This window comes from Mucor mucedo (genome assembly GCF_025094135.1).
Source record: "Mucor mucedo strain NRRL 3635 chromosome Unknown EV154scaffold_10, whole genome shotgun sequence".
NCBI lineage: Eukaryota > Fungi > Mucoromycota > Mucoromycetes > Mucorales > Mucoraceae > Mucor > Mucor mucedo.
Window position 1 is genome coordinate 362,556 of NW_026252294.1, and position 14,167 is coordinate 376,722.

General features: G+C 33.7%; 3 protein-coding genes across 3 annotated transcripts; 2 read left to right on the plus strand and 1 right to left on the minus strand.

Annotated features, from left to right (window-relative positions):
• The first annotated feature begins 727 nt into the window (after nucleotides 1–727).
• EV154DRAFT_495348 (uncharacterized protein) lies at nucleotides 728–1,495 on the plus strand. The gene is made up of 4 exons (XM_051600026.1): nucleotides 728–785; nucleotides 841–987; nucleotides 1,047–1,115; nucleotides 1,184–1,495. Coding segments are annotated over exons 1-4 (315 nt in total). The 5' UTR covers nucleotides 728–783; the 3' UTR covers nucleotides 1,281–1,495.
• Nucleotides 1,496–3,285: 1,790 nt separating this feature from the next.
• On the plus strand, nucleotides 3,286–4,839 carry EV154DRAFT_413289 (uncharacterized protein; the record flags this gene model as incomplete). Its single annotated transcript, XM_051595560.1, has 4 exons — nucleotides 3,286–3,481; nucleotides 3,701–4,033; nucleotides 4,495–4,661; nucleotides 4,726–4,839. The coding sequence occupies 4 exons, from the start codon at nucleotides 3,286–3,288 to the stop codon at nucleotides 4,837–4,839; spliced, it is 810 nt and encodes a 269-aa protein (XP_051461990.1).
• Nucleotides 4,840–5,347: 508 nt separating this feature from the next.
• Nucleotides 5,348–6,544, minus strand: EV154DRAFT_548235 (uncharacterized protein; the record flags this gene model as incomplete). Its single annotated transcript, XM_051604795.1, has 2 exons — nucleotides 5,348–5,490; nucleotides 5,544–6,544. 2 exons carry the CDS (start codon nucleotides 6,542–6,544, stop codon nucleotides 5,424–5,426), a joined length of 1,068 nt encoding a protein of 355 aa, XP_051461991.1. The 3' UTR covers nucleotides 5,348–5,423.
• Between the last annotated feature and the right edge of the window lie 7,623 nt (nucleotides 6,545–14,167).

Sequence of the window (14,167 nt, forward strand, 5' to 3'; positions counted from 1 at the left end):
TGTTAAACTACATGGGTAAATATTTACGGTCAATGTCTCTTTTCGAACTGTGAGTGCTCAATGCACTATGCAAAAGATAACAGATTTATGTATTTTACCATTTCAAAATATACAAGTGATCTCTATCCCCTTACATGATTAAAATAGCAAAAAGTCAAAAGCTTGAAGTGATATTCTGGAAAATAATAATTAATTCTTTTCTGTGATGTAGAACAATCCAAATACAGTCTAATTTTACTATATAAATACTTTTTAAAATAAAAATAGATCAAAACGAGCAAACAATGCCGCGACATGGGACTTTATTATTACAATGATACTACCCATAGTAACCCGTGCACATCTCTTTTGCAGGTAGAAACACCCAGTGATAAGGACTACGAATGAATGTAAAGCACGTTCAAAAGATCGGGTCTATGGAGAGACATTTTAGCAAATCCAATTCATAAAATGTTTTCGGTCGGAACACTTGTTTTAATGCTGATGTATTTACCTTTTTAAACAAAATCCCGTTTAGCATAACAAAAAAGCTTATTTCTCATAAACGACAGCCAATCATTGCTGTGCATACGATTAGTGATAGTTGAGTAAAAAAAACATTGCCAAGAAGCGCAATAAATATTATACGTCTGCCTCCAATCAGCGCAGCAGAGATATGCACATCTAACATGCTAATAAGCCCGTGAAATGGATATAAAATAGCATAGTTTTTCTTTTTTGGCTGCGATTTATCTTTTAATTTTATTTTCTTTAGAAAAATAACCTTTGTATCATTTATTAAATATGTAGGTGTAAATATTGTTTATTTCAGCTTTACAAGGCTAACTTATACTATTGTAGGGGACTTTTTGATTTATTTGGTGAACAACACGAACAAGTGAGTGCTACCCCTAGTGAGCATGAAGGTTCCTTGAGTCATGAACTTATTGCAGGCGCCGCCTCTTATGAAGCCATTAAAGCCTATAACAAACATTGTGAGAAAGAAGGGTAAACTTGTAAAATCACTTACCCCTTATCCTCATCTAACTTGTGTGTTCTTTCTCTAGAAAGCCTGTTGATCACGCCACTGCTAAGGCTCTTCTTGCTGGCTTTGCTGGTGGTATGGTTGACAAATTGTACGAAGATAAACAAAAAAAACTGTAATATTCTTAAAAGTTTGATAATAACTTTTTTTTTCTCTTAGAATTGAAACCAAGGGTCTCGATTATCTTGATAAACAAAAGGCCAAAAGACATGCTGAAGAACAAGTCAAAGACTACTACAATAATGAGCATCAATAAACGTGCGGCTCAAGATACTTCTGATTCTACTAAAAAGAGTGTTATTTTTAAACAATATTCATATAATATGATTTGGTGAAGGATAATAAACAATGATTTTTTTTTAAAAAAAATAATGATGAATACAATGATCAACTTAATTTGTATGAAATGCACTGTAACAACTTACATTTTTAGAAATGATAATAATAAAAAAAAAAAATTATTTACTTAAAGCTTTCATCTGTATGTAGACTAACTTGTTAGACTAAGCATTGTGGCACAATTTCCACTTACTGTTTATTCTGTTGGTGGTGTACGGAGGAAACAATTACATCTGATTTTGTCTAATGCCTCAACTTACAAATTTTTTTTGTGGTGTTGATTACGTAATTTCCTCACATTTTTTTTTTTATCTAATCGAAGACATGTTCGCACTTGACAAATTGAATGTGGGACAAGCGCACTTGAGACTTTTTCATTGGAATCCGTAGTCGTAATGGCTCCTTTGTCGCGTGTGCTTAGTATAGCTCATATCGCAATTTTTATCTCTTTTTAAGTCACAATAGGTTTGATACTTTTTAAAGGGGTCGTTCTAATAAATAGCGTCTACTATACAACTAAAATAATCGGACCATTTCGTACCTCTCACATGTAAAATTCAGTCCCCGAAGAACCCTGTTGTCCCTATTTTTTCGGCCAGGCAAAACCATTTCACAAACAATTGCCTATTTTTTTGAAGTAGACATAGCCAACTTTCAGTCTTTTGTGAATCCACCTGATCTTCTTACCAAAATGTTTTCATCTATCTTAGTTTAAAATTAATAAAATGAATGGCTATTGTCCAATATCAATTATTGCCAACGCATTAGCCATTTTTCGGAACCTTAATAGGTTTTCTTTTTCCGTAAACATTGTAGGGGAGCAGACTCTTAGAGGCAGATGACACTAATCCCATGTACATACATATAACCAAACATTCTCATACAAATCTTATTTAAATAAATCAAATGGTATAAGCACAGCTGTGGTTTTACTAAAATTAGTGATGACTGTATACAATAGATTTCTTTGTGTAAAAAGGCACATGAAATTTATTGGCCGCATCCTCTATATTTATTCGTGGGGAATTAGAATTGAATGTACAGATAATGAGGCTTGAATTTTTCCCAATGTATCGGTTAATTGTCACGCGTCTTAACATAACCATATATCCTCATTTTTTATCGTCACTCTTCTTTTTTTTTTTTTTTTTTACAAATAATATCGAACGAATCATTTCAATATATTAAAATTTCCCATGGTTTAACATGGAGTTTATTATAATAATAGATGGAAAACTCCGGGAGTCCGGGTACGATAATTTTGTTGGCATTCACTATAAATTTACCACGCTCGCCATGTGATAACGTCCTCAAAAATCTACGTTTGACAAAAGTCAACCCATATTTATTTAGTGAATCTGTAAAGATGAATGAAAATACAGACTGTTGCAAAGACTAGCTTTTTTCTTTTGTTACAAAACAATTTTCTTGCTTTGATCAATTACTTTTTAGCTATGCGTATATACATTTCTAAATAAATATAGACAAATGTATTTTTGTATTCCATGGAGATCCAATAATTTTTGGCGAAATACCAAAAGGAAAAAAATTATTAGTCGGTTCCGTTTTGACCCTCTTCCTTTCTTGAATCTTTTTTTTTTTTTTTTTTTTTTTTTACAAAAACCAAAATCATGAATAACAACAACAATTTTATTAATTCCATAACTAACGAACTACCAACCCACTCAAAAACAAAAAATCACCATTATCCATCAAATACTTCTCTGGAGAGTAATTGTAATTTAGAAAGAATTAAAGAACTACACTTAACAAGGAAGAACCAAAATACAAATATTGAAAGACACATCATTATCGATCATAAAAGCAGCAATGGGGATGCAAATAAAGGAGAGGATGAAGCCTTTAAAAAAGAAATAAATCAGCCAATAAATTTAAACATGCGGCTTAAAACGAGCGAGTCGATGAATTGGATAAACAAACAAAATGATAGAGATATGTCACCATCGTCTTTTAATCTTCAAGAAATCATTGAAACATACGGAGAGAATTCAGAGATATTCCAATTGATTCTGATCAGTAAAGTAGAAGAAGATCGTAGGAGAATAGAAGAAGCTAAACTTAAGCAGAAAAAAATTGATTTCTTTGTATCAAATAAAGGTAATTTCATACACATTTTTATATGATTGTATTCATAAAAATATTTATATCTAGAGCAACTACCTCCTATAATATCTTGCCAGAATTGTAGCAGTCTAGAACAAAGTTACAGTTTACATGAGATGACTACGCCGATTGAAAAAATGAGCAAAAAATTGGATGACCATTCTTATTCGAGATCAATTTCTGAAAATCGAAAATATTTACCACGCAAGCAAGACAATGCGAAGAAAAAAATCAAACGTAATGACAATAAACCGCGAGTCTTAGGTTTATCTCGGGAAGAATTTTACAAGGACGTTGATCATTCTTCCTCGACCGCATACTCCGTTAAACAAAATGAAACAACATTACTGCAACCAAAAAGACACAAAAGCCTAACTCAGCTCTTCTCTCCAAGTTCATTAGCTATTTGCTCACCTCTTCAGGACAAATCGGTAGACTCTCACAACTTTCAGCAAGAACTTCAAAGTTCTGTTGCACTACCAATAAATCGTAGAAACTCCGTTGACGGAAGCTCTAATAGAGCGTCAGATACTTTGCCGCCAATTGGTGCAACTTTTTTAATGGACGAACAGACACAAGATGGGTTGGGGTTACATGCGCCTTTCATGCCGTCGGAACGACCATCAAAAATGACTAGCGCACCTTTAACGTCGTACCACAACACCAGTTACCCAACCTTACCGACATTAGACTCTTTTGAGACATCCATCATGAATACTCTTCCCTTCAACAACAATCACGGCTCTACAAGGTATTGCCCGATTCATCTCTTTTAAAAAAAAAGTTTTATTATTTAAAAAAAGACAACGATAAATATCTTCTTTATTTTAGTTCAGCCGATAGTGGCTCTAGGAAAGAACTTAATATGGCAACTTTGAATTTAAAAGAATCATCATTGCAGACTGATACAGTGGCGGCTATTACCTCACGATCAATGATTGGAAAAAATAAATATTTGAAAAAGCTCGCTTTACCACCAAACATCAAATCTTCGAATCAATCACAAGCCAGTGTAACAACCCGGAGAAGAAGAGAGATGCAACCAATTACTATGATAATAGAAACAAAAGAGTTTCCTTACAATGATGACTATGTTTGGAAAAATAATGGAAATACTACGCACAAAAGTACAGGCCAAAAGAGCATCTATTATAAATGCTCCAACAGCAACGCAGTATGTACATAAACCTATTATTTCTATTTGGTGTGATAAATTTACATTTTTTTTTATGATTTAGGGGTGCTCTGTAAATAAAACTGTATCTTTTCGATCCAATGGCGAATATCTAATCAAGTACAGAGGTTTTCACTTGCATGAGTGCTGTAAAATAAAACGTGTGATGGCAATGTAGAATTATGTCTGCTTGATGGTATGTTTATTTTTTCGCAGCATGGAGCTTAATGTATAACTTTTCCATAATCTACTTTAGTATTTTACAATCTGCTATTAAAAATAACCCCTGTCTTTGTCCTGGTTAAGGCTCAATGTATAATTTCAGGACTGAATCAAACTATGCTCCCCTATTTCCTCCTTAAGTAACCTATTAAATTCAATGCACAGTCTGGAGTGCTTAACATGTCTATAAATGAGTGTCTATTTTTGACGCATGCTAACGTATATCCATCATCTGATTTTATGACCAATAAAACTTGCGAATATTTTAATGAATGATTTTTTTTTATGATTTTATGCAAGTGTATTATATTGACTAACAGACGATAAGGCTCATTCCTAAAAAGGAAACATATATCTGTGAGATGCTGCAGTTTGTTCATCCCACATCAGATATAGCTTAAAGTTATATTAAGTCAGAGAAACTTTACAAGCTAAGACATGTACTGCAAAATTAGTAATTAAATATGCAGTTTATTACTTCGTGAAGAGATACAAAAATCAAGTTAAGAAAACAATAATTGACGTCTGGATATCAAATTGTCAATTCCTTTCTAGCGGTAAAGAGATGTTTAATTTACGTTCTCCATTGGATGATAATTGTGATGGGCTATAAAATACGTGTCAATTAGCTTTCGTCAGTATATTTACAGTTATACTTACTGTTTTGCTCTATTTTTTGACTTCCATATTTCAAGCACATTTTCAAAAACATTATTCTCATTTCCACAATCTGGTTCTTGTAAAGTTTCAAACAGTAGTACAAATATCATGTAAGAGTCAAGAAAATAACTATCTGCAGGCGATAAAACACAAATGTATTTCAGATATGAGATATATTCATCAACATAGTCTTTTGTTGATAACAAAGCTCCTCTTAGTTCCAGCGTGTAATTTTTTGATCCCAAAATCCATTTGTAATTTCTGTTTATTTCATAGCCTGTCACATGGTTGTCGTAGTCATTTCCAGAGATTATGGCCAAAGCAGTTAGTGCTGCACTCGATATTTTAAGTGATGCAAGAATGTCTAATATATTATGACATTTAAACTTTCCATGGTACATGGTTATTACAGATGCAACCCCTGAATAGAATAACAAATCTGAATTATTTGATACCACCACAGTTTTTCCATTTGCCACTCTTGCTATAGCTACCACTGCTCTTCCAGGTGCTATGATAGTATTCCAACCTTGTTCTGTCGATACTTGTAAAAAAGCTTGTTTCACTTCGTTCGTTATTGTAAAAGTTTTTTTCAAAAGCCATTCAATTTTTTTTGCCTGACTGAATTTAAAAATGTCAACCTTGTGATCAGAGGCTTCTACTTTCTTGATTAGGTCCACAACTTTCTTCTTATTTAATTCATTTCGCATTTCTTTCTTTGCAGTTTCATCATAGTCATCCAAAGGTACATCAAATCCATTTAAATAGAGTATACATCTTCTTTTATTGAAATGAAATGATATCTCTTGTAAAATTGACAAACATGCTTCTCGGTTGCCTTTGAAGTCCCTTTTATGTGAACAAAGGTATTTCTTGAAAATGTTATAAAAGGTTCCTAGTAAATCTACGTGAACCATCATCCCAGGTTTTTGGATTTCATGCGTACGTGAAAACTTCGCATTTTTTTGATTTAAAAACTTCCAGGCATTTTTAACAACCATAATGAAATGAAACTGATAAAAAGAGAAAAAAGAAAAAAAAGAAAAACGAAACAATTGAACAGCATATATTATTTCATTGTCTCAAACTGAGTTCAATGTTATACATGTGTCTATCTCCCTCAGGAGAAATTTATGACCCTGCTTTTACCCCTTGAAAGAATTGTTACCAAAAAAAGAATAAACCGTATAAAAAGTAGTTACTGCATCCGATTGACACGATAATTATGGAAATAAAGTAATGCTCTGTGCTCGGCCATGTACCAAATACTTCTATAAATTTATAATGCAATAACACAGACTTTCTTGTAGTGTAACATTTAGTGAAAATCTGAGTCCCATAATAAACTCTCTATTACCATCATTGGTAGCAAACCTTTACTCAAATCATATTGGCTAGGGATATCAGGCAAAAAAAGATAGTTTTGCCGCTTTTGATTTACAGCTGCTACCATGTTCGACATAGTGTATATTTCTTCAAGGAACAGCTCTTTCCTCTTTCTGTTAAATTCTTCATCTTTTCTTTTTCCCTTTCTTTTATTTCTTTTTTAGCTTGTTTTGATGCTCTTCAAACAACTCTGATACAATTTTAGGTCTTTCAGTGTTGCTCTTGACCCACGCTTTGACTTGCGCCCCTTTCTGTTAGTATTTACCGAAGGCGGTTGAAGCTCATCCATTTTGATTTCGGGCTTTTTAATATCCAAATCAGTCTTTTCTAACATTTTGATAGCATCGCTGATTTCTTGCTGCATTTTCAACGGGTTTATTTGGGTAAACATACCATGAAACAGTGGATGACTTCCAAAATACAAAATAGAATTAAATAGAATAGAATTAACTTCGGAAATTTGATTTTCCGAGTTAATTTTACTTCTGTTCCAAAACACTGAAAATAGAATTAACTTTTTTGACCCGTACCATATATGCAAAACTCTACCTAAACAGCTATATTATCAGATGACAATGATGTTTGAATACATCCAGACACCGGTAACCAAGATAGTTTAACTATTATCAATGATGCTCCTTCCGTTCGCACTAAAACCCATCAGTTTTATATGCACAGTAGCAACTCACTGTTACTTCTCCTGAAAGGGCAAAAAAGACGGTTCTCAGAAGCGTAAAAGAGCCAAATAAATAAACTGTTTTGATAAATATTATTCATAGATCTTATATTTATTATCTGAATGTTATTAGCGTTTATCAGAAATGAATTATTTAATAGAAAGATGATTTTTTTGTTAATTTTTTTTAATTCGGGGGGTAGGGGGGTCGAATTAACTTCAAAAATTTAAGCGGTGAAATTTAAGGTTAATTCCACGTTACACAACCCAAAAAATTAAGTCTATTCTATTTAATTCTATTTTGCATTTTGGAAGTCATCCAGTTTCTCATCACGGAGAATCATTCGTTCTATGTTGCTTTTTGGCTCGTCTATTGTTTAAAGATGGGATTTATGACTTTATTAGTTATTTATTTTCGGCCTTCATTGAATTTTATAATATGATATTTCATCCTTCTTTGAATTCAAAGCAGGAAACATTAAAAGGCACATATCGACAGTTATGATTATCACATACATTTAAGCAGCGTAACAAAAACAATAACGTATATACCAGTTCAATATATCACAGTTGATGAACGATTTTGTTTTATTTAAAATATTCACTGAGACAGCAATAACTAGAAACATGCATAATATAAACCGTCCCATACTAAATGCCTCGCATTCATAATTTTATACATGAAAAGAAAGAAAAAAAAAAACTCACCAGGCTTCTTTTTGGTCACATTTTGATTGCTGCCACAACTCCCATCACCACCTTCTCTAACCTCTTCATAATCTATGAACCAAAAATCATTAAGCGTATTCGGCCTCCTTTTTTTTGTAAACAATTACCTTCATCGCGCTCAAATCTCCCACGATCATCTACAATTGATAGCGGCAAGATTCCAGAATAAATACTGATAACGTATGGAAATGGAAGGTTATACCTTACACGATCCCAGCAATTACAGTATTTTCCTTTTGAGACAAACCTATCTTGTAAGGAGACAACAAGGCTTTTTCTAATCTTAATCATTGCAAAGCGAACACCATTAAAAGAGGGGGATTTACATCGATATTCTTAGTTTTCATCAAATGAAATAGAATTGATACTAATTCTTTCAATTGCTAATATTCGGTATCCGTCAAATTTCTACATTTTTTAAAAAATTGGTGTGATTATTTTTACGGATTTTTCAACTTCAACAAATCCTGAATGGACAAACCTTTTTTTTTTCATAGTACCCATTCATTCGTTTGGTTGTAAGCGTCGTTCTGAAAGCAGATTGGCTTCCCAGAACTCTCTTCAATCCCGAATGAAAACTCTCTGCTCTTCCAGATGTTCGGTTTCCCATGTGGACATGATTATTGGCATATAATCCAGCCCAGCGTCTCAACTCATTTTCTGCCATCAACCTTTTTTTAAAATCAGTCATTAGCCAGAAGCAAACAAGGAATGTTATCACAAAACTTACACGTCTTTCTATTACGACACAGCCATTTGACCGTCTTCCTTGAAGTATCCAGCAGTAGTGATAATTTTCTGGACTTTGTCACATGCTTTTCTGAATGAGGACATATTCCAGCTGCTCATTATTGACTTAAACTCGATTGCTGCTTCGATAATACGTAAATTGTATTCGCCAGAAGCAACCTTATCAATTATAAGTCTTGTCAACATGGTGTTCCAGAGATGCCACGAACGTAGTAAGTATCGACTCTAGAGGAAAACGTGTTTGATGGTATTTCGCAAAGCTTGATCGTTGTCAGTACCGATGACCGAAGGTAACTTGTAACTAGTTTCGGCAGGCCAAATGGCATCCCTCAATTCCTCCAAAATCCACTGATACGCATGTTCCATCTCATTGTTAATAAATGCAGCATCAATGGCGAATGTCTGCAAACGGTTACTTCTTTTTGCATAGGAGTTGCTGGTACCGACAATGTTAACTAGTGACATTTTGTGAGCGTTTGTCTTATACGTACCGTCAATTGTAATAGCTTCTGACCATAGACTGGCTTCCTTTATAGCCTTTTCGTGAATAAAGAAAAGGCCATTGGCTACCTGATTACCTTTCACCTGGACATGAATGATATACCCGAGACTTTCTATTCCAGTGATAAAAAATTCATCTATTTTCCTCCATTATCGTTCAAATACAGAGTTTGGATGTTCTGGATATCGTTTTCGATGATGTTTTTTTACATTCAATGCTTTCAAGGTCCAATAACGTATATGTAATGAACACATGAGATACTCTGTGCCATTAAAAAACATAGTTACATCCATAAAGCTGGTGACAGGATCTTTGTGTCTTCTAGGCAAAAGTGAGTATATTTTTTCCATAATTTCTAGACTCTGCTTACGATGAATAGCATAGGTTATAACAGCCCGTAAAATTGGATGGTAATGGTTCATATGGTTTTTGGTGACAGTGAATCTAAACAAAGAAATCGAAGCTGTAGCAAAAGTAGGCTTAAAGAGGATAGTTTTGCAGAAAAAAAGGTAGAAAAAAACAATAGGATCAATTAGAATTCTTGTCAGAGTTTATTGATGTTAAAGTTAACTAAAGATTTAAGAAGAGGAAAAATAAAAAGTATTTATAATAAATGGAATGGACGAGGCTGAGGATACTACTCTTAACAATATGAGTATGCTATCAATAACAATATCTATATTGGACAATTAGTGCTACGCATAGTCAATAGAGAAATAATAACAATAACATGTCTTAAGTTTGGACATTGGTGTTACGATACCGTGACACTTTAAAATAGTGACCGGCTTTAGCGAATTCTTTTTTATGCCTGATCATGATTTAGCTATCATTTATCAGTGATGATGAGATATGAATTTATTATATGTACAATCTATATGTGTGATTTAGCACAGAAGCAGAGCAGAAACGTTTGAGTGGTTTTTTTGTAAATTGTTTTTTTTTCAGGCACAGTTGAATCTCTAAAAGTAAGGTCAATGGTTTCATCCTCCTCCTCAATAATCGAGTCATTCATGTTTCCAAGTTCACGCTTGAGATCACCATGCTTGCAGTTGTAAATAAACTGACCATGTCGAGGACGAGAGTTTTTGATTGGAAAAATTACTTCATATTTTTTCCCAAAGGTACTAATCGAGATCTTAAGTCTTTCCTCGATTCAAAATACTTGCCTACTGCATGCTGTCATGAGCATTTCTAGTTCGAGAAAGCATAAATCACCAAGGCTATAATATTTCGCCTGATTCGTCCATTTGGACGAATTTTTAGTAAGTGTTTACCCATTTACTCAAAAAAAACGAATTGGGTAAATTTACCCATTTACTCGTTTGGACGAATTTTTTAGTAAGTGTTTACCCATTTACCCAAAAAAAAACGAATTGGGTAAATTTACCCATTTACTCGTTTAGACGAATTTATAGTAAGCGTTAACCCATTTACCCAAAAAAAAAAAAAAAAAAAAAAAACCGGATTAAATGCATAATTAAGGGGGTGTATATTTTAAAATCAGCTCTCCCTTTCAGCCTTCAGCGAAATAAAAAAACTTTCGTTTATACATATTGAATCATTTAATACATTCATTCGTTTGAAAAAATTGGTTTGCAGTTTTAAAAGTTGATTATATATTTTATTTAAAAGAATGAAAGTAAGATTTATTTATATTTTGATACTTGAGGACAAATTGCTATGTAGAAGGATTACTACTTAAATGAGCTAAAAAGTAAACGGTACATGGCATAACATGAAGTCATTGATTATTCTGTGTAGGAAGCAACGTATAATCTAAAAACAAGGGAGATAACCAAAGTTTTCTAAATGAATATTAGGTTAGTTTATGATAAGAAGACTCAAAATTGATACGTACTAATTCCTTTTCTAAACAGAGTAGCCGCCACAACGGTAAAAGCAGGAAGCGTAAGTCTGAAGAGATAATTAGAGAAAGGAAAAGCCATAAACAAAAAACACTTACTTATAGCACTGGCGTAGTACACTGCAAGCACGGCCTTTATACACCTGTCTATGCTGATTTTAAAGAGAGATAAGTAAGGGGAGGGACTTCAGAGATGGAATGGTGAGTTTACCAGAGTGTAATTGCAAAAGAAGTAAGCCCAGACGTTTATTCAGTTACATGGTTACGAGAAACAAGAACGAATAAAAGTAAATTTTTTTTAAAAAAAAAACTGATTTATTGAGGTAAAAAGATAAAAAATAGATATTAAAAAAGAAAAAAGGAAAAAGAAAAAGAAAAGGAAAAAAAAAAGACTCCGTTTATATGTACTTTTTAGAGGTTGGTGTTACGACGGAGGGATGACTGGAGGCAGATAAATGTTTTTGTATACGCGGCTTCTTGACAACAGGACATTAGGACAGATACTCGTCTGCTTCAGGTAAATGGAATGAATGAGCAATTTTAAGGTTGGATCTCAATTTTTATTCACCCAATCTGGGTAAGTATCCGCCCATAGACGAATGCTCGTCTGCTGCAGGAAAGTGGAACGGATGAAGTGATTTTTATTTACTCAATGTGAGTAAGTATTCGCCCATAGACGAATGCTCGTCTGCTGCAGGTAAATGGAACGAATAAAGTAATTTTTATTTACCCAATGTGAGTAAGTACTCGCCCATAGACGAATACTCGTCTGCTGCAGGTAAATGGAACGAATAAAAAAGCTTAAATTTTTGTGCAACGTTTATATTTTACTCAAAATGAACGAACAGTTACCCCTGGACGAATATTTACCCTTTTTGAGTAAATGAAGTAATTTTATTTTTTGTGTACCATTGTTTATTTACCCAAAATGAACGGATACTCGCTCACGGACGACTATCCGCTCAGATTTGAACGAATGCTTACCCCCAGACGACTATTCGCCCATTCGTCCGCATTTACTCTGTTAAAGTAAGTTTTTTTAGCCTAGGTGGATAATATCTATTAGTTGTGAAAGGTCAAAACCAGTTATAAAATGCGCATAGAGATAACATATTACCTGATCGAGGGATCAATACTTGGAATGATTACATGGATCATAACCATACTTTCGTTTGATACATGCGACGTAAACCCGTCAACACAAAGAACAATTGCAATATCATGCTTACCAGAAAATAGACCTCTGGAACGAAGCTCTTGGTAGGCGGAACTAGTGTTCGGAATGATGATCGAAACTCTCGAGCGAGCTTCGATCGTGTTCCAGTCGAAGCTCGCTCGGATGCGTTTTTTTGCAGCTCGAGCTCGCTCGAAGCTTCTTACGCTCGGCTCGGTTGCGAATACGATAGCTCGAACTCGCTCGCCCTTTTTATTACACAAAGTGCACGCCAAAGTGATGTTAATTACAGAAAATTATGACAATAAAATTGTTATTTATTGAAATAGAGGTTGGAAAAAGAAAAAGAAAACTTTTTTTTCACCAGCCTTAACACCAAAGTCGGATAATTAAATCAAACTATTACTGCATCTATAATTATAATACATTTGGATTTGTGAACATGAAAGTTTAAATTAATTCTGCTACGTCATGTTACTATGGTTGATGTAAAAAATTGGCTTAGTTGGGTATAGTGTGCAACACTGTTTCATTTTCTATGGTAAATGTGTTTGTTGGTTGTACATACAATTAAATAAAAGTCCAAAGCATTTTAATTGGAATTATTAGAGCATAAATAAAAAAAATGGTAAAGGGAAGAAAAGATTAAAATCAAGGGGAAATGCCATCTGTAGTCTTTCAAGGACCTTAACTTTAAAGTGACTACTATCGACATTTTAGCCGAGCGAGCTTCGAGCGAGCATCGACCGAAGCTCGCTCGAACCCAAAAAAAGTGGCGCAAGCTCGAGTACAAAAACTCGGTTCGAGCTTCGTTCGAACTGGCGCAAGATCGGTGCAAGCTCGAAAAGTTCGAACACTACAATCAATCCTTTTTATATTGCCAACATTTCCTGGATTTATGATGAGTCAACCTTTCTGGTTTTGGAATAAATCTATATTTTAGTCTTCCATCTTGTGTTATCTGAAGTCTACTCGTTAGAATTGATTAAAGGTAACGTTGTCCCAGATGTGTGAAACGGGAACACGAGTATTCTGACAAATACTTGGTGCAGTGGCACACTTCTTTGTAAGATCGTGTAACGGATACTGTTAAAAGATACATACTTGTTTGTCAAGTGTAATTGGCAGTAGAACATAATAGTTATAATTGATCATTTATGCTTTAATTTTCTAATGCATAAAATACGATCCCAAATATAGAATATCTTATCGAAATTTGTATATTTGGTTGTAGAATATAGGTATCCATTAATTCATACACTATTTCTTTATACTCTTTATAGGCAGTATAATTATATCAACATATAAGTAAATGAACCATTTATACTAATAGCTGTTCTATTCTCTCTATGGGTAGCTAATCCATTGAGAGAACTATTAATATTAAGTTTCTCTTTCTTATAATTCTTGATTGATCTGAGAAGTTTCTCTTCTCGATCGGTGATATCGTAACTCAGTGTTATAGCGTTCTGTATCCAACTGTCATTAGTATATCATATTTAGGCCAATCATGCAATCTTTAATATAGAAGTATTTACTC

Excerpts from the sequence above, each read along its gene's own strand:
- EV154DRAFT_495348 (XM_051600026.1), top strand. Across the intron at positions 988-1,046 it reads AAACATTGTGAGAAAGAAGG|AAAGCCTGTTGATCACGCCA; the intron begins GTAAACTTGTAA and ends TTCTTTCTCTAG. Across the intron at positions 1,116-1,183 it reads GGTGGTATGGTTGACAAATT|AATTGAAACCAAGGGTCTCG; the intron begins GTACGAAGATAA and ends TTTTTCTCTTAG.